The 24,124-nt window shown below is 41.1% G+C and overlaps 1 protein-coding gene across 12 annotated transcripts in view; it reads right to left on the reverse strand.

Annotated features, from left to right (window-relative positions):
• TCF7 (transcription factor 7) overlaps positions 1–24,124 on the reverse strand; it is a 219,032-nt gene that overhangs the window by 43,324 nt on the left and 151,584 nt on the right. For 6 of the 12 annotated variants that reach the window (XM_073573766.1, XM_073573769.1, XM_073573778.1 and 3 more), the window contains 3 exons: positions 21,953–22,063; positions 7,679–7,841; positions 1,396–1,515 (listed from right to left, as the gene is read on the reverse strand). In XM_073573766.1, coding sequence (XP_073429867.1) covers positions 1,396–1,515; positions 7,679–7,841; positions 21,953–22,063 — 394 coding nt within the window. The remainder of the gene's footprint in view (positions 1–1,395; positions 1,516–7,678; positions 7,842–21,952; positions 22,064–24,124) is intronic. The other 6 variants (XM_073573768.1, XM_073573770.1, XM_073573773.1 and 3 more) reach the window with 1 other exon arrangement.

Below are 24,124 nucleotides of genomic sequence, written 5' to 3' on the forward strand. Positions count from 1 at the left end.
ACTGCGACATCACTCTATTTTTATCAACACTAAACTTCATCCGTGGTGCTAGTGTTACCAGCTTATCTAGGTCTTTTCGGAATAATACAAAACCAACCTGAGATTTAAAGCAGATCTGTCACTAGAACTCACAACACAAACTGTGCACAATATTAAATCGATCTCTTAGACCTAACAATTCAGGTCTTTTTACCTTGAAAAGACAGGTCATGCTGGCTATATAATCCTTTATGAAAGCTTAAATCAATCTCTGCCCATCTAGACTGATTGATAGTTTCTCAGAGTCCTCCTCCCTGCTGCTGCCCACATCTCACACTGCTCAGCATAAGCTGCAGCTGTCAGTCAGGCTGGGTGGAGATTGAGTACACTAAAATTAATGAAATATTTTAATCTATAGCTGGACTCATGAAATGTTCATTTTAATATTTGGAATGGATTTTCAAAGTAAATACAACGGTCCTATCAGGTATAAAATATATTTCATAATATATACAGTTTGTCTCGTGAAGAGTGGAGACAAAACTGCTTTAAGTGTCGGGCAATTCATGGGTCAATGCTCACCCACATTAGAACAAAAGTTAACAGAATTAATGACTACCGTTAAACATGAGACATGCATACATACATATTGTACAAAATATGAACAACTTTTTTTAATGACTGACTTTTTACAATATCTAAATGAGACATTCATAAGTAATCATCATTAATATCAAATAGCAGAAATCACGAGGAAAAATGCATTAGGGTGTCCAATGTTAATATATTAATTTAGTTAAATGGCATGAAAATGCAATCCGCTTGCTTTTTCCATCGGCTTTTATTCTCCTGCTGTGAAAGATTTTATCTTGTATTGTGAATAGCTGGTTTCCAAGGAGCCTGGCTATTAGAGCCTGAATGCATATGTGCAGTAGTTAAAACTCCAGAAGAAGAATTAACCCCTAAAATCCCAGTCAGCTCTCAGCAGTGCATGGATTTCTATACAGCATATAGCAGCTCTGCTCCTTGTGAGATCCTGACCGAGCTGCTGTTATCAGTTCAGTAAAAATCACTAGCCCTCCTGGTCCTCACCAATGGCAGTTCCCCAAGCAGTTCTCTTAATAACAGCTCTCATTTTCCTGCGTTGCGTGCTTGACTGAATTCATGGTTATCTCTATATGTAAATGTATTTATAACAGTGTAGACTGTTACTCAAGGAGGAGTTCCCACCCCCAAAGCAACCAGGAAGCAAGGAGACTGCAGAGCTCTGAGCTGCTCCATAGACAACCTTAGAATAGCCTTTTAATTATTCAGTTACAATAGATGCATAAAGACACTTATCAACAGGTCAATCTCCAATGACAGCCACTTCTGGCTGATATAATATAATGTAATAGATAAAATAGGAATACATACTTCTTTACTTACATAGTTGTCCCGTGCAGACCAGCCAGGGTAGAGCTGCATATGGAGCTGCCTTTCTTTCCTGGCTAGTTCATAGTACTTTGCTTGTTCCTCTCTGGATAGCGCATGCCACTAGAAAAATAACACTAATTAGTTGTTTGCAATGTCAAGTATAATAAATGACTAGAGTTACGCTAAGACATCTTAAAGTATCACTATAACTTTTTGTTTGTATATTTTACAGCTGGAGTGGTGTCACTAATCTATGTTTCCTGCCTCTAGCATTATATTGACCAGCTGCCATCTCCATCTCTTTTCGTCACCGCTCCGGTCGGTCTTCGCTCCAGTGTTTCCTGGATGAGCCGGAAGTCACAACACATTGTAAGTCTATGACAGCCAGAACGAGGCTGTCATAGAATTACATAGAGAGCTTATGACCATTACCTCTGACTTACGGTCATAAGATGGCGGCGCAGGATCAGAGCAGCACCTGGAAGAGCAGAAAACTGCAGCAGGCATGTATAAGACTAGGGGCAAGGAACTTAGATTACAGTCCTGCTCATCGTTATTCGCACCCATGAAGTTTAAGTACATATTGTGGAATATCTCCTCAAAAAAGGGAATCAAGTGAGACTTTTTTTGTGTAGAGCACTCGTGTTAAATACAAGAGCAAATGATAAATAATTTAAAACAAAAAACAACTGGCGGGAAAAACAGCAAAGCCTAAAGCTTGATGTGACACTGGTATTGGCACCCTTCAGCTTAAATTAGTATGGAAACACATTCGACTCACATGTGGTAAATCACAAATGAGAATCACATCTGAATAATTGTTGGTGCCCATGTGACATGAATTAGCCAATGAATGACGACTTCAGTGTTTTAAAAAGCCACATGGTAGGCCCTGTTCATTTGTCACAATGGTGAAGACAATGGAGCTGTCTGAGAAAATCAGAACTTCTATTATTAGCAAACACAAGACTTCCAAAAGTTATAAGGACATCTCCAAAGACCTTGGTATCCCAGTTTCAACAGTGCGCAATGTTATTAAGAAGTTTGCCAAACATGGAACTGTCAAGAACCTCCCTGGATGTATGGAAAAGAGGTAAATTGACAAGAAATGTCTTTGAAGGTTGGTGCGAATGATGGAAAAAACACCACGTCAAACATCCAAGAACCCGAATGCCAACCTGGAAGAGTTGGTTTCAACAACTACCATATGCTGCACACTAAACCAAGCAGAGCTTTATGGGCGAAGGCCAAGGAAGAAACCATTGCTGAAGAAAAGACATAAAAAGGAAAGACTGATGTTTGTCAAAGAGTACCTTGACAAACCACAAGCCTTCTGGAAAAATGTTCTGTCAACACATAAAACAAAAATAGAGCTTTTTGGCAATGGAAAGTAACAGTTTGTTTACAGATGGTGCAATGAAGCTTATAAGGAAAAAACACTATTAACATTTAAGCATGGTGGAGGATCCATAATACTGTAGGGTTTCTTGCTACGTCTGGTACTGAAGGTCTTGACCGTATCACAGGAATCATGAAATCAGAGAATCATCAAGAAATTTTAGAGCAAAATGTCCTACCCAGTAGAAGAATACTTGGTTTGAGTCGAAGATCATGGGTCCTCCAGCAAGACAGTAACCGAAAGCACACATCCAAAAGTACACAGGAATTGTTGAAAAATACAAAAATGGACTGTTTTAAAATGGCCATCAATGAGTCCTGACCTCAATCCCATTGAAAATCTTTGGGGTTAGCTGAAATCTGCCATTGGGAAAAAGAACGCTGGGAGAAAATACCAGCTGAGAAGTGCAAGAAGCTTATTGAGGGCTACAACAAACGTTTGGAGGCAGTCATCAATGCCAAACGGTGTGCAATCAAGTATTAATCAGTGTGCCATTTTGGCTGCACATGTTGTTTATTCTGTTTCTTTCTTGAAATTGCAGAGTGTAAGTTGAAAGACAATGTTTTATTGTTGTATTACTTTGGACCACTAATTAAAAAATCCTGAGGATATAACTTTGGTACATTTCCATTTATTTCTGAAGATATTGTGCAGTCTATGAAAAAAATTAAGGAGTGCCAATAACAATGAGCAGGACTCTAGTGCTGATAAAAAAAAAAATGCTGGAGCAGTGCTTTAAGTCAGGTTTAACAATATTAGCTGAAGAGTGAAAAAAGGGGATCTAAAATATACAAAAATAGACAATCGTATCTTAATAGTTTAGGATTACAACACTGATTGAAGTTACAGGACTATGATCCAAAGTCATGATGTCAACACTAAAGATGTCAACCACCAAAGCTCGGCAACTTGTAGGCTCCAGATTGGCAAACATTCAGAAGGAATTACAATTTCATATATACACACACTCTGCAGGTTACTTATGTCATGGTGAGATATATTATCAGCCGATAACCTGCTTGTTAACAGGTGACAACAGATAGCAGCTCATGTAGCTCATTTAAAGGTTAACGTTAGCAACAATTATTAGTTGGTTTCCAAAACAAAGTGTCTTACAATTGTAGTCAACATCATTGACACCCTTTCTTTATTATGGAAAAGCCAAAATCTTCGGAGACGAGTGGATATTACTGACCACGCATCATTGGAATATTGGAACAGCATGTCCAATACATTCAATAAAACACTACTGTCTCACCACACATGTAGGCATTTAAAAAAGAAATAAAAGAACATACACAACATATCACAGGAATATCTTTCCCTAATATCTGGCCACACAAACTTTGGCAAAAGTAGCGGCCTACTGACATTTTTTGTAGCCATCTATGAATGTCTTGCCCCTGTCTGCTGGTAATTTGCTCTACTTTTCCACTGCAGTTTTGTCTATATCTTGAATATTTGCAGGATTCCTTTTCCAAACATCAGATTTCTGCTCTTTAAAGATTTTTAAATGGGTTGAGATCAGGCCTCATTGCTGGCCAGTATAAAACAGCCATTTTCCCGTGTGTGTGCTTTGGGTCATTATGCTGCTGTGGGACCCTAGTTTTCCCATATTGGGGAGCGCATGCTACACTGCTGTGATGATCTTGTGATTTTATTGTTCTTGCAACCATTTAAAAGAAAAAAGACACACACAAAACCCTTCCATATTCAATGTATCCTCAAATTCTTCATTTCCATTAAATCCATGCGCAAATCACATGCATTACCAACATTTTCTCCATTCTGTAAACTACATGAATCCTTCATCAGGTTAAGTTTCCCAATATGTTAAATCCACAGGGTCTTGCGGAGACGTTGCATGTAGTGATGAGCAAGAGTGCTCATTACTCGGTCTGACATACACAGACAGCCACAAAACATGCGGGAATTGCCTGACATACACGGACAGCCACAAAACATGCGGGGATTGCTTGACATACACAGACAGCCACAAAACATGCGGGGATTGCTTGACATACACAGACAGCCACAAAACATGCAGGGATTGACTGACATACACAGACAGCCACAAAACATGCGGGGATTGACTGACATACACAGACAGACACAAAACATGCGGGGATTGCCTGACATACACAGACAGCCACAAAACATGCGGGGATTGACTGACATACACAGACAGACACAAAACATGCGGGGATTGACTGACATACACAGACAGACACAAAACATGCGGGGATTGCCTGACATACACAGACAGCCACAAAACATGCGGGGATTGCCTGACATACACAGCCACAAAACATGCGGGGATTGCCTGACATACACAGACAGCCACAAAACATGGGGACACGAACATTTTACTAGAGCGCCTGTGATACTGGGTACTAGGGTGATGACAATTTTAAAAATTTTGCAAAATGAAAATGAAACCCCTTACATTGGAGGAACAATTGCATTCAAATGACATTAGTATCATCAAATTTGTAAAATATTCAAAAAAGTTCCCCCTCTTTTTCAAAAGATTTTTCGTCTTTTAATTTTAATCTTTAAAGAAAATATCTTTCTAAGTTGTAACAAAAAGTGGTATTTTATTCACATCTAGAACATTCTGGAATATTTTAAAATATTTTGGAACTTAGTATTATCTTTTCATTTTCAGTGCAAAGCTTCAAGTTTTATGATCAAGAAGTGCATTCAGAAAATGTCTTCTAGAAATTCCAGCAACAGTGTAAAAGCAAACAGGTCTATCTGGACGAGGAATCTGCCCTCCTATTGTCAACATAAAAGATAATAATGCAAAATTGCATGTCCTTTTTTGGCGGAAAAATACCATTTTTGCCTTATTTCATTTAAATGAAAGGGGGAGCTTTTTTTAAAAAACAAAAAAAAGCAATACTTATTCTTAAATAACCCATAAAAGTTCCTCCATTGCACATGGTTTCATAAAAAATTTTTTTTTGTCATTACACTACTGGGTACGTACCCAAGCACCTGATGCAAACTCGAGTAATGAGCACGCTCGTTCATCACTACTTGCATGTTGTAGGTGGAAGGAAATTGTTCTTGTAACACATACAAGGCCCTCAATCCCAGAGGCAGCAAAGCAGCCTTACAACATTATGGATCCATTACCATGTTTCAATGGAGGTTGGGTGCACTTTTTTTTTTTTTTATATAGCTGTGATTTTGTTTTTTAGAAGCAGAATGCTAGTATTCATGGACAAAAAGCTCTAGTTTGGTTTCATCTGTGCATAAACATTTTCACAGGATTGTGTTTTTGCCAATGTAAATTTTAGCAAAATTTCAGACGCTCTTTTGTTAAGCCTTTCTTGGCCCATGGGTCACTGTTTTGTTTAGTGTGCACTGTATAGCAGGGGTTGAAACCATCACCATAGTTGCCTCCAGTTCAGCATGGAGCTCTTTAGATATATGTGGTTTCTTTGTAACATTTAAACCAACTTTTGTAGGGTCCCTCATGAATTTCCCTCTGTCCACCACAACCTGGAATGTCCTTGACTGCTCCTTGAGAAGTAAATGGCTTCATAACATTTTGAACAGTTGAAGCCAGGATGTCAAGGTCTTGTAATCTTGTGGCAGCAAGAGACCAGCGATCAGCGACGCTGGTTTCAAAAGTAAACATCGGGTATCCAGGAGCCGCGCAGCTCTCAGATACCCGATGTTTACCTTGGAAACCAACGTGTACGCCGGTTTCCAAGGTAAACAGCGGGTATCCAAGAGCCGCCGCTCCAGGATACCCGATGTTTACATTAGAAATCAGCTTGCTCGCTGGTCCTGATCGCTAGAGGGGCTGTCTATGTGACAGCTCACCAGCGATCAGCCTAACGATGTCCCAGCGATCCCATCCATGTCGGATCGTTGGTGGGATCGCTGGCACATCGTTATGTGTAACGGGGCCTTTAGACTGCTTGTGCTTGTTGAGGAATTCTTGTCTGCTCCGCAACCTTTTCATCTTTGCGATTGTGAACAAACGTGGGGGGGGGAAATTGGCTTTGTTAAGTATCAAATTCACTATTCAGTGACTAAAATCATGTGAGCACTGACAAGGTGGGAAAAGTTAAAGGCCTCCATACACATTAGGCCAAACCCGATCGGCCGACAGTGTGGGGCCTCCTGACTCTCCCATTTAATGATGTTGGCCTAAGGAAGGATTCGGCACATCGGATTTCCAACAGCTGATTAGTTTGTTCTCGGTGAGTAAAGGCAGTGTCTCTTAACAGATCTGTTGATAGTACAGGGGTGGTAAGCCAAGAAAAAAGTTCCTGTGTATTGAGGACTCAGGAAAGATGGCAGTTAGCCAACCGGCTGATGGCCATTTAATAACTTTGGTAAGCTTTAGTCCAATTTCTATTTATTCAAAGGTAAGTATGATTTTTTTTTTCAAACTGAACAAAGGGTGTAATTGTGCACCGGCATTAATTTTCATTTTTGTAACTTTTTTCCCTTTTTATGTTGTTATTTTTGGGTCTTATGACTTCTGTATTATCATACGAGTTTATATATATCCAAGCAGTTCCACTAAGCAGTTTATTTCAGGAGATGTATTACATAATATTGACGACAACTGTCTGTGTGTCTGCACTAACAGTCTGCAGTAATTACCGTATGTACTTCTGGTTGCTTTTTGTACAATACGATGAGGGCAAGGCTCGCTAGCGAGTTAGCAGGTTGTTGCACAATTTTTCAAAAGTAGACGTAATATAATTTATATTTCTCCAGTAGAAGTGATAGAGTTCAAACCTGTAGAATTCTAAACAGGTTTTTAATGTTTTTTTAGCATGCAGCAGCGATTCTCATTCATAAGACAAAGTAATTCCACTGCAGACATCTCACTCTAGCACTGGCATCGGCACTCACCCTTCTTCCTAGAATCTGATTGATGGCGGCGCTCTCTTTTAATGTGCACTCAGCAATAACCTTTGCACGCATCTCTTTCATATATAACATAAAAGCATTCAGTGGTTTCTTAATTGTCGGTTTCTTGGGTTCTCGCTCTCTTTTTGGTTCTGAGTGAGGTTTCCTATAATAAATAAGACATGAAATGATCAGATAAAGTAGAATATTAACAGTACTTGAACTCTATTAGATATCATTTTCATCAGCGCTTTCATATCTGTGCACCTCGCAGGCTCAGTGCTGTGGTCACACAGTGTCTCTTGGTAGGAGCAGACATGGGGTGAGGTTCTTCAGAGTCCGAGCAGTTGCCATATTTCTCCTCTGCGCCATACACATATTTAGGTGGTTTGGCTGCTAGTGGCCAGTCTGCTGATAGGAAAGCAAACAGAACATGCACTTCATCTGTATTTTACTGCTGTTTTAGGGTACTTGCTCTTTATGACTGTAGCCCCAGATTAAGACGCCCTTCATACAGCTTTGGGCCAAAGGAGTGCTGGCTCTCATTAAACTGGTTCTCCAAGAATAGAAAAAAAATGAAATGTATGTCATAAAGATATTTATTCATAAATAAGAAAGAAACCCTCCGTCAGGAACAATGGATCTGACAGGCGCAGCTCTTCTACTTTCATTTCTCCCTTCTCACCAGATTTTCAGGAAACCCCCTCCCTCTAGATAGTCTCCTGGCTCTAGCTGCTGTGTGAAACCTGACACCACAGTTCATCTGCAGAGCTTCAGGAAGGAAGATATAGCTGTGCTGGCTTCTCAGGCTCATTGGTCCCGAACACATCACTCTTTATAAGGTTGGTATGTAATGTTTTTAGTCATTACTATTGTTTATTTAGCTTGTTTTATGAATGGATAGAGAAAGGTTTGTGGATATTTCATATAAATAAGGCAGATTTTCTTACAAATGATAGTGTGCTTCTCAGGAGTTTTGAAATTTGTGTATATCAAAGTTATTACTTTTATGTTGAGTAAATGGGTTTGTTTTGCACCTGATAATGTGTAGTCTCTTTTATTACATCACTATGAAGGTCTCTGATCACTTTTAGATCACTGAAATTGAGAAAATTAGATATTCTAGGCATTTTTCTAGCCTGCGCTTGACAGGCACATTGTTCCATTACGAGTTAGTGCGAATATTGTTCCTGACAGAGGGTTTTAAGCTTGATTTTTTCTAGGGAATTAATTCTTGTTACATAACATAAACCTGTCGAGTGTTCATAGGCTGGTATCATGTGCACTATGCAGGAATATGGGCTCCCAGCAGGGAGGGGGGCAAGCTACTTTAGTGTGTCCCCTGAGCAGAGGAGTGAAATTGCACCCCGTGCACCCATGTTCCCCTCCGCACACGCATGCAACGTGCGCTCTGCAGGACATCTGCAGTATCTGCTAGAACTCCATACGCTTACATCAAATATTTCTATAGGGCCTTATATACCTAACCAAAAGCTTTTGGCCACTGTCGGGCTGGTAGTCATAGAATTTGGTAGGACTAGATGTACAGTAATATGGATATAAATTTACACTTTTTGGTCAAATAACAGATTATTACCTCATTAACAGCACCATTACCAATTCATCAAAGCTTTTACAGTAGAATTCTGGAGTAAACCGCTTTGAAAAACTGCAGAATTTTGGTACAATTTGAGGCTACATTAAAATTTTACAACTTTTGACGTTTCAGAGTTTGCCCATTTCTGACAAAGTGGGTGAATCTGAGGCATGACAGGCGTGACGACTACCGCTCATCACATTCATGAAGAGTGGTGATGCTCGCTAGGCCGCAAATCTTATTCTAGCCCAGACTGGAGTAAGATCTGTGGCAAGATGAACGCCACTTGTCAGACATTCCTCATACCAATGTTTCTTGATGAATCGGGGCCAATATTTTTTTTATGAAGCTAAACTTTGTGATAATCATAACAATAATTCTCCATCTGAGCACGAATATTATATATATATATATATATATATATATATATATATATATATATATATATCTATCAGAGTTATGCCACAGAAATCATCTTGTTTCAGTGGCTGGTAGCTCCCTTTGCCATTGCAGGCCAATTACGTCCTAGATGTGTTCAATTGGGATCCAGAGTCCGGAGACGCTGCAGCCATGGTATCACATTCAGGCCACTCAGGTGCTCACAGTAGCACCAGCAATATGCAGCCTGGTGTTGTGTTAAAAAAGGCTCCCAAGACACTTTGGAGGAATGGCTGTAACATTGCTCCCAAATAAATGTAGTGCTGAGCCGTTTGTGTTCCTAGATTGAACAGCTACTGTACATCATGCCCACCCACACCATAATATCGGGAGTAGGACCGATGCGACGTTCCCTCATGAAGACCTCTCCATGGTTTTGCCCATGTGGTCTCCAGACCAATCTCCAGCTATCATTGCATCCATAACAAAAGAAAGATTCATCTCTGAAGAGGACAGACCTTGATTCCGGCCTGCATTGCAGTCTTGCTCCACGACAACCTTTGAGAGAGGTGGTGTGAGATCAATGAAACACCCGTAGTACATCATCTGCGACCATCAAGGGTGTTTTGCAGAGGCAGTGTTGGTACACTACTCCATACAATGCTGAGCTGTATTCCACAACTGTTCTAAACCAGAGTATGACAAAAACCACTCAACTAAGGAAAGAGAAACAACTTGTCTCCTTTCCTCAATAAATATAGCAGGAATCATAGCAGGAACATCCATGAATAATCCAAGGTTACCTTATTGGCAGGTTTGTCAGAGACTAACCTGTGTGACCTATGAAGCGTTAGCAACACTCCGACGCAACAGTACTCATTCTATTCTAGCTCCTAGAGATCACTATTGAGAATTGATCTTGTCGCTGGTACCTATTCTATGTTATCATATATAAACTCCATTAAGTCTCTCTGGGAGGAGGAGCTGGAAGCCAAATCCCTTCTGTTTATAATTAGTAGGTAGCTGTATTGAATTTCTTAGGGATGTTCGAGAGAATTTGAATTAAACACAGGTTCATCTTATCCTTAAAGGGAATCGGTCACCCATTTTTAGTGATATCATGTAAAAATATTCAATTGTGTGTCACATAAGGATTCTATTAGGACTTTTGATTCCCCCTGACCCCGCATCTTTGATGCATAAATACCTTTTTTATCTTGGTTGAGATGTATGTAAATCGCCGTGGTCCGGTCCGATGGGTGTGGCTTATTCTTCTCCCCCTCCTCGGCTTGCTGAACGCAACTTCATCTGCGAATATCACAGATGCGGTAGTTTTTCCGCGCTTGCGCTTTGAAAAGGCCTCCGGCGCTTGCGAAGTATGCTTTGCCCAACTGCGGGCAAAGAATATAATCGGTACTGCGCATGCGCCGGTCTTTTTCAGCGCGATCTATGCCCCGGAAGTCTTCACATGCAGGACTCTCTTCCTGGACGCCGGATGCATGCTGAAAAATACTGACGCATGCGCAGTACCGATTATATGCTTTGCCCACAGTTGGGCAAAACATACTGCGCAAGTGCCGGAGGCTTTTTAAATGCGCAAGTGCAGAAACACTACCTGAACGCAGGAAGAATGAAGAAATGCGTAAAGCAAGACAGGGAGGGGGGAGAAGGCGAATAAGCCACGCCCATTGGACCGGACTGCAGCAATTTACATACATCTCAACCGACATAAAAAAGGTATTTATGCATCAAAGGTGCGGGGTCAGGGGGAATCAAAAGTCGTAATAGAATCCTTATGTGACACAATTGAATGATATCTTTACATGATATCACTAAAAATGGGTGACAGATTCCCTTCAAGTTATTTGGGAAACCATGAAAATAAAAAGAAACAGTTAATCATTACGTTACGACATGACTGTCAGTCTGGAAAATTGAGGTATCCTTAAGTGCAGTCATGAAAGCATCAATCACTATGATGAAAGTGGCTCTCATTAATACTGTCCCAGGTAAGGAAGGCCAAGAATTACCTCAGCTGCAGAGGATAAGTTCATCAGAGTTACCAGCCTCAGAAAATGCAAATTTACAGCACTTCATGTAACAGCAGTCAAGTGATGCACAGATCAAGCAGCAGACACATTTCCACATCGACTGATCACAGGAGATGACAGTAAACAGGTCTTTATGGTTGAATTGCTGCAAAGAAGCCACTACTAAGGACTGCAAACAAGAAGTGACTTCTTTGGACAAAGCAACACAAGGACTGGACAGTAGATCAGTGGAAATCTGTACTGTGGTCTGATGAGACGAAATTTGAGACTTTTGGTACCAACCACCATGTCTTTGTGAGACATAGAAAAGGAGAGAGGATGGTTTCTACATATTCCTGACGAATCTGTGTCAGAGAATGCAAAGGGTATGTCATCTAAAGAAAAGGGGTGTACTTTACGAAATGGAAGGTTTAACACATATTCTGGTTTGTTTCATGTGTTTCTTTACTTTTTAGAACCTAAACCTAAAATTATGCCATGTAAAGTCCTTCCTGTGAAATAACTCTCATGGCCCTATAGCAGTACATTCTTTATGATAAGTGTGGATGGAGGGTGTTATTGGAGATTCAGACTGAGGTGCTCAGGGCCCATCAGTAAAACTCACCTTACGACTCATCCTATAACTATATGAAAATAGTACCAGTTCATTATAAGCCCTTAAGTATACATGCATTACGTCAAACTGAAGCATTTTGTGCACTGTACTCTGGTGGCATACATTAGAGGAGTTTTCCCTTTAAGGATTTTTGGGGAATATAATAATACGCACCTTCTTTAGATAGACAAATGTTTGATTGGTAAGGGACAGGTAAGGTTGGTAAGGTAGAGTTTGCACAGTCAATTTGCTCTTTTAGGGTATATGTGAATTATAGAAGGGATTCCTACACTCAGGTTACATCCTTACATGAGCCACAACATATTATAGTATTTACTTTTTTATGTTCTTGTTGATGTAACTGTATAAGGGCTTGTATTTAAGGCATTCATAATTTAACCTTTTTTAATGAATGCATGCATAAATTGAAAATGTAACCATTCCTCATGCTGAAGAGATGCAAATTTACTTGTACAGGTCCTTATTATTAGTAGATATTTTAACATTTAGATTTTTTTTTAATAAATATAAAAACCTGTATATTGGTCTATACTTTTTGTTATCTTACTTGAATTATACTTTGTTTGGTCTTTTTAACGTCACCCTCAGAAATATCTTCACAGCCAGTATTGTTATATTGCTGAGGAATGCAATCACTTTCTGATCAATGGTAGTGACCACCCTACTTGTGACGTGACCACAGAGCTGGATTAGAACTGTGCTATAGCCAACTTCATGGTAGTTGGGACCTCACCAGTTTCTCATTTCAGAATGATAACAACTCAAAAGAGGTTTCATAAAGCCCTTCAGCTTGGTGAATCTGAATGGACCTGTGGGATGCTGCAGAATTTTAGAGAAAAAACCATATTAGGAACCGCTCACCTCCAAAAAAAAAATTATTTACACATAGATATAGTAGTAATCAGCAGGTAGATCGCATTGAAACCAGGCCTGGCCGACTTACTGGAGCAGCGGCTACAGGGAGAAAATGAAGTTTTCTTCTCCGTATAACTGCTCACATTGAGTCATAGTGGCAGTGCATGGGCCTGTCCCTACACAGTGAGCGTGCTCTAATCACTCAATGACATATTGATTAACAGCCTTACAGGACACTCACTGTGTAGTGAGAGGTGACAGTAATCACTTCCCTGCACCACTCCAATGACTGGAATGCGAGCAGCTGTATAGAGAACAAAACTTCATTTTTCCCCCGTAGCCTTTGCTCCAGTAGGCCTGACAGGCATGGTTTAAATACCATTTACCTGCAGATTACTGCTATATCTATGGGTAAATAGCATTTCTGGACAAGTTCCATTTATATGCCGGCCTGCAATTATGCCACTTGGATGACTAGTCTAAGACACCAGCCGTGGCAGCTTTTCCTCACTTCAATCTCCTTGAGCGATAGGTTACTCCCTATCACACAGGAAGAGATCTATTACGCAAGGGGAGTCGGGAGGGAAGGAAGATGCCGGGGTCCAACCTGTTTGACTAGTCATCCAAGTGCCATGGTCCCCGGCTGACAAGGTTGCAGTGGCTCAGAGTGTAACATATCTGGGTGAAATGATGAAGCCAATGTCTTGATACATGCTGCCCGTGGTTCAGACATTATATATCAGCTGTCAGGTTCCCTGTATACATAAAACAAGACAGGTATATAGATATAAACAGACCATGTATACAAACTCATATACATGAAACTATACACAGTACATCATAAAGTAAGTACACCCCTCACATTTTTGTAAATATTTTACTATATCTTTTCATGGGACAACACTGAAGATATCACACTTTGATGCAATGTAAAATCATCAGAGTAGAGCTTTTATAACAGTGTAAATTTGGTGTGCCCTCTAAATAACAAAAGTCCAATACACCCCTAAATGAAAATGACCAAATTGTGCCCAATTAACCATTTTTTCTCCACGGTTCCATGTGACTCATTAGTGTTACAAGGTCTCAGGTGTGAATGGGGAGCAGGTGTGTGGAATTTGGTGCTATCGCTCTCACACTCTCTCATACTGGTCACTGCAAGTTTAACATAGCACCGCACGGCAAAGAACTCTCTGAGGATCTGAAAAAAAGAATTGTTGCTCTACACAAAGATGGCCTTGGATATAAGAGGACTACCAACACCCTGAACCTGAGCGGCAGCACGATGGCCAAGACCATACATTAGTTGAACAAGACAGTTTCCCCTCAAAACTGGCCTTGCCATGGTTGACCAAAAAAGTTGAGTTCACATGCTCAGCATCATTTACAGAGGTTGTCTTTTCAAAATAGACTTATGAGTGCTACCAGATTGCTGCAGAGATTAAAGAGGTGGGGGTGAGGGAGTCTGCCTGTCAGTGCTCAGACCATACCCTGTACACTGTGTTCCAAATTATTATGCAAAAAATATTTCCTCATTTTCTCTAAATTACCTATATGAATTGCAGTCATTGTTATTTTCCAGTCATCTAATATTCTAGTATAATTGCAATGTTTTTGAACAAACTGCCTATGAAAACAGTATATTTTTAAAAATAAGAAACACTGAAAATGCATATTCCAAATTATTATGCACAGCAGAGTTTTCAACCTTTTTATTTTGAACAAAAAAATGGTCAATTGTGAAATGATAAGCATTATCAGCTTATTACAAAATGAAATCAAACAGTTTTCAAGTCAAACCTTTATTCTAGGTGATGTACATTTGCACATAGGACCCTTGTTCGAAAGAAGCTTCTGAACTCTCTCGTCCATTGAATTTGTCAGTTTTTGGATGGTTTGTGCTTCAATTGTTTTGCATGTGGACAGAATACCCTCCCAGAGCTGTTGCTTAGATGTGAACTGCCTCCCGCCATCATAGACACTCCTTTTGATGATGCTCCAGAGGTTCTCAATGGGGTTGAGGTCAGGGGAAGATGGTGGCCACACCATAAGTTTGTCCTCTTTTATGCCCATAGCAGCCAGAGATGCAGATGTGTTATTTGCAGCATGAGACGGTGCATTATCATGCATGAAAATGATCTTGCTGGGAAAGCACGGTTCTTCCTCTTGAACCATGGCAGGAAGTGCTGTTTTAGAAACTCCACATAGATTATGGAGTTCATCTTTACCCCTTCAGGCATCCTAAAGGGGCCGACAATCTCTCCCCCCATGATTCCAGCTCAAAAAATTACTCCACCTTCTCCTTGTTGGCGCCTTAGCCGTGTTTTCATGGGGTGTCCATCATCCAGCCATCCTCCACTCCATCCACCTGGACCATCGAGCGTTGCACGGCACTCATCGGTGAACAAGACAATTTGGAAGTCAGTCTTCATGTATCGTTTGGCCCACTGGAGTTGTTTCTGCTTGTGTGCAGTGGATAGAGGTGGTCGACAGGATGGCTTACGCACAGCTGCAAACCTCTGAAGGGCCCTGCATCTTGTTGTTCGGGGGACGATGGAGGCACCAGCAACTTGAAAAACTTGTCTGCTGCTATGACAAGGCATTTTTGCAGCTGCTCTTTTAACCTGACGCAATTGCCTGTTGGAAAGAGTCCGCAATTTTTCCTTATCAGCACACACACGTGTGTGCTGGGAATCAGCTACATACTTCTTGATTGTGCGATGATCACGATGAAGTGTCTTGGCAATGTTGATTGTAGTCATGCCTTGACCTAAATACTCCACAATTTGTTGCTTCTCAGCAGCCGACACATCCTTTTTCTTTCCCATTTTGGCAAAAAATGTAGGCTGCTTAATAATGTGGAACAGCCTTCTTAAGTGGTCTTGCCTTTATTTGGACACACCTGCCAAACTAATTTGCACAGGTATCTGCAATTGCTTTCAGTGATATAAAGAGCCCTGACACACATCACCATCAATGAGTTTAAATGACAAACAAAAAAATTCTAACCTTATCACTCCTAAACTCTTTTTGCATAATAATTTGGAACACAGTTTACAGTGCATCAAATTGGTCTGCACGGCTGTCTTCGCAGATGGAAGCCTCATCTAAAGATGAATGCCAACATGTACTGTGACCTACTGAAGCAGAGCAGGATCCACTCCCTTCCGAAACAGGACCAGAGGGGAGCATTCCAACATGATAACGACCCCAAACACCTCCAAGACCATCAGTGCCTTGCTAAAGAAACTGAGGATAAAGCTGCTGGACTCGCCAAGCATAGGGACTGGCCAGACCTAATTTCACGCTCAGGTCCTGCCACAGCTGAACAGTCAATTCCCGCATGCACAGACTATACTAGTGCCTGATCCCGCCGATATCGTATGGGGGCGTCCTGACTCATTCCAAAACAAATGATATGAGGGAAATAAAGATTTGTTGTTGGAATTTGAACAGTTGATCATTCTTCTTGGGGTGGAGATAAGCTGCTGCCAGACTTCTACTCACAGAGAAAACAGAAGCACTCGGGTGATCGAAGTTCCAGTGTATGGGGTGGTCGGTGAAGATAGATGATGGCCCACTGATCGTTCGGTTGACAGGTATCTAATGTATTTAGAGCCTTAACTTCCCGTACAGGCAACAGAACGGGTCAGATGTGATCCGCCTCACTGTCACTTATATACCAGTAATTCAAATGTAATTCTCATCTGTAAGAAAATAAATGTTTATCCTGGTCTGCAGATCGAACCCACAGCATCAATTACTGTTTCATTTGTCGCAAATTATCATCCGTTCAATTATTTTTTGAGTTTTGGAAAATGTTAATAATCAGATGGGGACAAATCAGCAGAATATGGTGATAACTAACAATCTGAAGGCGATTTGAGTTTTTGCAGAATAATACGAGACTTGTGGGTGGCGCCTTATCCTGCAAAAATGAGACGTCTTTGAAAAGTTTTTGCTGAAGTTCCAATCTTCACCTGACATGGATAATTTTTCTTAATCACAATTTTGAAATGACAAACTTTTCTTCTAAACCTTAACGCGTGTATGTGTCAAAGTTAATACTTGCTTCCATAGCAACGGGATTTACTTTTGTCTGCTAGAAATATTCAAGGCCGACTATTAATCCGTACCTCCTCATATATACTGTATGTAATCTAGGTTCTCCTCCTGCACATCTTCCTCACAGACGGAACAGCTCTCCTTTCCATCAATGTAAAAGTAGTGGACATCCTTTAGAAGCAGTTCAAGAGTGAGCCTGTGACCGACGCTGTCTATCAGCCTCCTCCAACTGAAATCCAGCATGGTCTTCTCATGGACAGTGCACCCCCGAAAAGCACATTGCAGGAACCACCCGGACAGTAGAGCGCAGCAACAGCTGCCACCTGCCCAGAAATTCCTGGACAGTCTATAAAAATTGGCAATTTTTTCCTCTATCCGTAAAAGAAAAAATGGAGGCATCTGATTTTTTGTTTTAAACTAGAGAAGCTTTTTTGAATTTTTTTGCTATAATTATCATTTTACAGTTCACAGTGAATGTAGCTGATGTATCACTTAGAATCAGAATGATTAATTATGCTTTTCCAAAGTGTCTAAAAAATATTGTCTGCCCATGAAGTTTTCCAGAAAAAAACAAAAATCAAGATGATGGCAACCCTTGAGTGCAACTCCACTGCAGCCCCGAGCAATGCAGCCAGGGGGAGATGACAGGAAGACAAGCAAAATTGTGCAGAAGCCCAGGGCGTCGTTCTGTAGAGCCGCGTAGCTGCGTGGCTTGTGAAAGTGTTCACCCCTTTAGGCCTCTTTCACACTTCAGTCTTTTGACATCAGTTGAAATCTGCCGGTTTTAGAAAAAAACGGATCAGCCATTTTTTTGGGCGGAATCCGTTTTTTTCCCATAGACTTACATTAGTGACGGATTGCGACGGATGGTCATCCGTTTTTTGACAGATCCATCATAATTTTGGCGTACGCTGTCTGGAGTGGATGGACATTGAAACATTTTTGTCTGTGTTAAAACAGCGGATAGCAACGGATCCAACGCTGTCTTCCATGTGCTATAATGGATGCCTATGAGCCGTTCTGGCACCGAAAAAAATAGCATAGCGGAAACGGATCCGTTTTTTCACACTTGGGCGGATTTCAACTGATGCCAAAAGACTGAAGTGTGAAAGAGGCCTTAGCTTTTTACCTATTTTGTTACATTACAGCCTGTGTATAAATATTTCTGTGATCTGATTTGTGTGTGATGCATCAGCACTAACAGCCTAAGTTGGTGAAGTGACGTGAGAAAAATATAGGTATAAAATAAATTCATGGGATCAAATAACTAAAAATTGGCATGTGCATATGTATTCACATCCAATGGAGAATCTGTGATCAGACTTGAAGATTGCTGTTTTTACCAGAGGAAACATCTAACTTGAAGGAGCTGCAGCATTTTAGCTTGAGGAATCGTTAAAAATCCCAGTGGCCAGATGTGCTCATAGAGACTTACCCAAAGTGACCTGCAGCTGTAATTGCTGCAAAACGAGGCTCTACAAAGTGCTGATTTTAAGGCTGGGTTCACACGTAGCGGAAATTACCGCGAGAATTCCGAATTCCATTCCGCGGGAAAATCGCATTTTAAATTCCTGCGATTTTCCCACGGAAAAACTAGCATTTTGCAAGCGTAATTAGCTTGCAAAATTGCTTGCGTTTTCCAAGCGATCTGTAGCATCGCTTGGAGAACTGACTGACAGGTTGGTCACACTCGTCAAACATAGTGTTTGACGAGTGTCACCAACTTTTTACTATTGAGGCTGCCTATGCGGCATCAATAGTAATAGATCGGATGTAAAAAATAATTTAAAAAAATAAATAAATATTGTTATTCTTACCTTCCGACGTCCCGTGCAGCCTTCCCGCCTCTCTCCACGCTCCCAGTCCCAGTAATCCTTTGCGAAAATTCCAGCGATGACGTCCGTTCTCGCGGGATCGCGAAGTCTTGTGGTCATTCGCGATGACATCACGCGAATGACCGCGAGACTTTGCGATCCCGCGAGAACGGAAGTCATCGCGGGAATTCTCGCAAAGGATTACTGGGAGCGTGGAGAGAGGCGGAAAGGCTGCGCAGGACCCCGGAAGGTAAGAATAACAATATTTTTTTATTTTAAATTCTATTTTTTACAGAGATATGGTACCCAAAGCCCGGAGGACTGTTTCCTCTCCTCCGGACCATGGGTACCATCCGCAAATGTTCTGCTTACTTTTCGCATTGTGTGCACAGCCACATGCGGAAAATAAGCAGAACAATGCATTCCTATGGGTGCGGGATCGCCGCGATTCCGCTAAATTAATGAGCATGCTGCGTTTTTTACCGCGAAGCGATTCCGCCGCGGTGAAAACCGCAGCATTAGGACAGCATTGCGGAATCCCATAGGAATGTATGGGATGCTTATTTTTCGCGGCAAAATCTCACAGTTAAAACCGCTGCGGAAACGCGAAAAAACCGCCACGTGTGAACTCAGCCTAAGGGGGGTGAATAGTTATGCACACTGATGTTTTCAGTTATTTTGTTTTATTTGTTGTTTGCTTCACAATAAAAAGAAAACCAATGTTCTTTACATGATCTGATGCAAACTCTCAAAAAAACAGTGAAATTCTAGGTTGCAAGGTAGCAAAACATCAAAAATGTCTAGGGGTGAATACTTTCGCAAGACAGTGTACACACGCACCTGTATATTTATATACAGTATTATACACACATGCACACATACACAGGTACACATTTTAGGCAGGTATGGTAAAAATGCTGCAAAGCAAGAATGCTTTAACCCCTTTCTGACATTGGGCGTAATAGTACACCGATGTCGGAGTCCCTCCCTTTGATGTGGGCTCCGGCAGTGAGCCCTCATCTTTCCCGGGACAAGTTCGCTGTTTTGAACAGCTGACATGTGCCCACAATAGCCGCAGGTGGAATCGCGATCCACCCACAGCTATTAACTAGTTAAATGCTGCTGTCAAACGCTGACAGCGCCATTTAAATGGCGCTTCCGGCAATCACGCCAGAAATACGCACACCGGTGACCCCCGTCACCTGATCACGGGTTACCGGTGTGTTGGCGTGACAACCCGAGGTCTCCTGGAGACTTCTATAGTTGTCAGTGCCAGATTGCTGTGAGCGCCACCCAGTGGTTGGCGCTCATAGCAAGTCAGCAATTCTGCTACATACAGGCGATCTGATGATCGCCTGTATATAGCAGAGCAAATCGCGTTATGGCAGCTTCTAGCCTCCCATGGAGACTACTGAAGCATGCAAAAAGTTTAAGCAAAATGTGTTTAAAAATATAAAAAAAAAAATAAAATACAGAAGTTCAAATCACCCCCCTTTCGCCCCATTCAAAATAAAATAAAAATAAAATCAAAAACAAACATATTTGTTATCGCCGCATTCAGAATCGCCCGATCAATAAATAAAAATTTTAACCTGATCACTAAACGGCGTAGCGAGAAAAAAAAGTCAAAACGCCAGAATTAAGTTTTTTCCGTTGCTGCAACATTGAATTAAAATGCAATAATGGGCGATCAAAAGATCGTATCTGCACCAAAATGGTATCATTAAAAACGTTAGCCCGGCACACAAAAAAAAAAATACGCCCTCATGCAACCAGAGATCATGAAAAATGGAGATGCTACAGGTATCGGAAAATGACGTTTTTTGTTTTTTTTTTAGCAAAGTTTGGAATTTTTTTTCACCACTTAGATAAAAAAAAAAGAACCTAGATATGTTTGAAAAGCAAAGGGAGGTCACACCAAATATTGATTTGATAAGGATTTGTATTTTGTTCATTCACATTGCTTGTTAATAATTAATAAACTATTAAGACTTCTATATCTGAAAGTGTTCTTATGTTGCACATATTTTATATCGTCAGCTTCCTGCTGTGCTTCCTGTGGCGCCGACGAGCGACGCGTGGACGCGGGCCGGAGGACGGCAGGATCGCCTGGTGTGACAGGTAAGTAGCGACCCCCGACCTCTGCGATGTCGTTGGTGAGATCTGCCTGTGTGGCAGCTCACTAGCGACCACTTAGTGATGCACCAGCGATCCTGACCGCGTCATATCGCTGGTCGGGATCGCTGGTGCATCGCTAAGTGTGACAGTACCTTTACTGAGCGCTGATTCCCTGCTGTGACCAGGAGGTAGTGGTAAATAGACTATACCATGGCTATCTCCAGGTCACTCAGTGGAGCTTCATGCTGCACACGCTGAGTAGGACAGGTTCTACGGCAAGTTTCAGTCTGTAAATCAAAGCAACCAAAAATTGCAAGATTACCCCCCTTTATTGAGTATTTATGAATACCATAAAACGGTGCAATCCATTGAAGGTCAGCACACAGTCCACACATTTTTGGGAGGACTTCCAATGGCAATATCCATTACCCAGTGTTCTGCCTCTAATGATGTCAGATTTCCGATGAATAGTTTTGCCCCAGACTACTGCGTCAGTTGCGGTATATAAAGCAGCTTTCTATATTGTTTACCCGCGCTGTCTCTGCACAACCTGTCCTGCCATTTAGTTTCCATTCCCAGGGATTATTGGAATAAGACTGACGTTTTCTCAGCTGCACTTACTAGAATGAAATTCCACAGCAATTCTGGCTAGGATTAGGGTCCAGAGCAGAGGACCATCTCTACGATGTTCTAATAGGGAGTGTAAATGGAACACGAGGAATTTTACAAAAAAATAAAATATTAAAGAAATAAATAAGAAACAAATAGCAGCATGCAACTTACATGCCCCGGTCATAGCATTCCAGATCTTTATTCCCTGAGTGAGGCACTATGGCTGGGTGAGGGATTCCTGTGGTGTGAATGCCGGAACCAAGCATTAGAGGGTGGGTAAACCTAAAAACAAAAACATTTCCGAAAGATTAATTTTTCTTTGGTCAAGAAAATGTCCATTGTCTTCTGTTTTTGATGAATAAATGCTTATAGCATGTAATGATTTTCAATGGGATGTACAGGTCAAACCCTTTCCTTACTTACCCCATGTTTCTACTAAGCCTGGTATTTAGAATTAGTACATCGTCTCCTATGGTCATCAGTAACGAGTTCACTTTCTGTACCAATGATCTTAACCTGAAGCTTCTATTTCTATAATTCGGCTTAACAAATGGTCCAAACCCTTAACAAGAATTTGTCTCAACATACCATTCTTATAGTCAAATATAACAGGATACTCCTGGTATTTTTTTTTTTTTTAACAATTTCCATTGAAAGAGCACAAAGACACAACAAAGTCACATGTTCAATGAAAAATTGGCATAGGCAGTAAAAGGGCATGCGCAGATCCCCAATGTAGTCGCCATTTGCTCTCTCCACAGATCACAATATTTGCCTTAGAGGCTTAATTTGTGCCACTCACATAATAACCCTTTATACACAGGCACTATCGCTAATTTGTCAGATTTTCAAAAATGAACAAAAAAGCAAAACAAACCCAAATCAATAAATAATACTACAGTCATGATCCAGTCCGGGTTTTGAGTCCTGTCTGCCCCTTTCCCGGACTGATCATGTCCAGGGTTAACTTTGGCCTTGTTTTGGGTTCAGGTCGGCCATTTCTTCCTACTGCGTCCTACAGCGTGAGTATCTGACTCTGGTGGTACCCTGATTGGTCCTGCTGCGCTTTCTGACCTTGCCCGTGTCTGTTCCTCCCTCTCTGTCCATCCCGTCTTGACGTTTCCTGATTGCTTTTGGATTTCCCGATATTTGACTCGGCCTTGACCTTTGCCTCTGGTCCTTGGTACTTCTGCCTTTAGTCTGGTATTGACCCTTTGGCTCGCCACTGACTTTGTGCTTGTTTTTCCCCTTTGTACTGCGTGACGGTCTAGGTTTTGACATGGCTTGTTTGACTATTCTGCTGCCACCTGGTGGTAGCCTTGCTGCAGCACTGCAGGTCTGCTCTTGCTGACTTGTTACCATCCTTCCACTCTATTGCCATCTAGTGGAGGTTGCAGTTACCTGCATAGCTGCAGCGTGACAACCACTCAACAAAATCACAGGTTGTAAATTTTCTGACTTTTCGGCAACGTTTACTTGTGATTCGCGAACGTCCTGGGATGAGGTGTTACCTGAACATGCTCAGGTGCTAACCAAGAGTCTTCAGCATACTCGAAAAATATATTTGAGTCTCCGCGGCTGCATGTCTCGCGGCTTTTCAACAGCCTCAACCCATGTAGGGATTGTTTGTTAGGCAGTCCCTGCACGTCTTTGGGTTGTCAAACAGCCGTGAGAACATATTTTTGGAGCACTCTGAAGACACTCGGTGGGCACCTGAGCATGCTCAGATAACACAATATCCGAACATGTTCACTTATCACTACTTGTGATGAATTTTGAAGTTGACTTTAATGTGGACAAGTGAAATCCATGACAAACCAGTAAGATAAAAATCTGCCACACATTAATATAGCATTGTTTCCTGCACCCTCCCCAGGGGTGTAATAAATCATATATGTAATACAAACACAAATGCCATTTTCTTGCAAAATGATGAACTGAAGTAACACAATTACAATATAGACAGGCTCTATGTGGCAGACACCGATGCAGGATTATTAGATTTTCAAGCATGTTACTTTGTTTTCTTACCTAGCTTTTGCTTGCGAGGCTAAATGCAGTTTTATTTAGCTTTATTTTAGATTTACTAGGCGCTGTCAACTTATTAAAATTGAATTGGATGTAATTCCCGAGTGTGCCACAAGGTGGAGTTACTACACAAACTATAAAGTTACCTAATCACACAGTGAAAATGTTAATAACGAGAAAGGTTTTTTCCCCCCCTTTTTACTTTTCAATTAGACACCCATTTATAATTCTCCCACTTACTATAGTAGTTAGGAGAAAAATAATTTGCAGTGGGTATCTGAACCCAGATTTAAAGGAGTTATCTAACAATAGGAT

The sequence above is a fragment of the Dendrobates tinctorius genome, unplaced genomic scaffold, assembly GCF_039654945.1.
Source record: "Dendrobates tinctorius isolate UK_male_01 unplaced genomic scaffold, ASM3965494v1 ptg000036l, whole genome shotgun sequence".
NCBI lineage: Eukaryota > Metazoa > Chordata > Amphibia > Anura > Dendrobatidae > Dendrobates > Dendrobates tinctorius.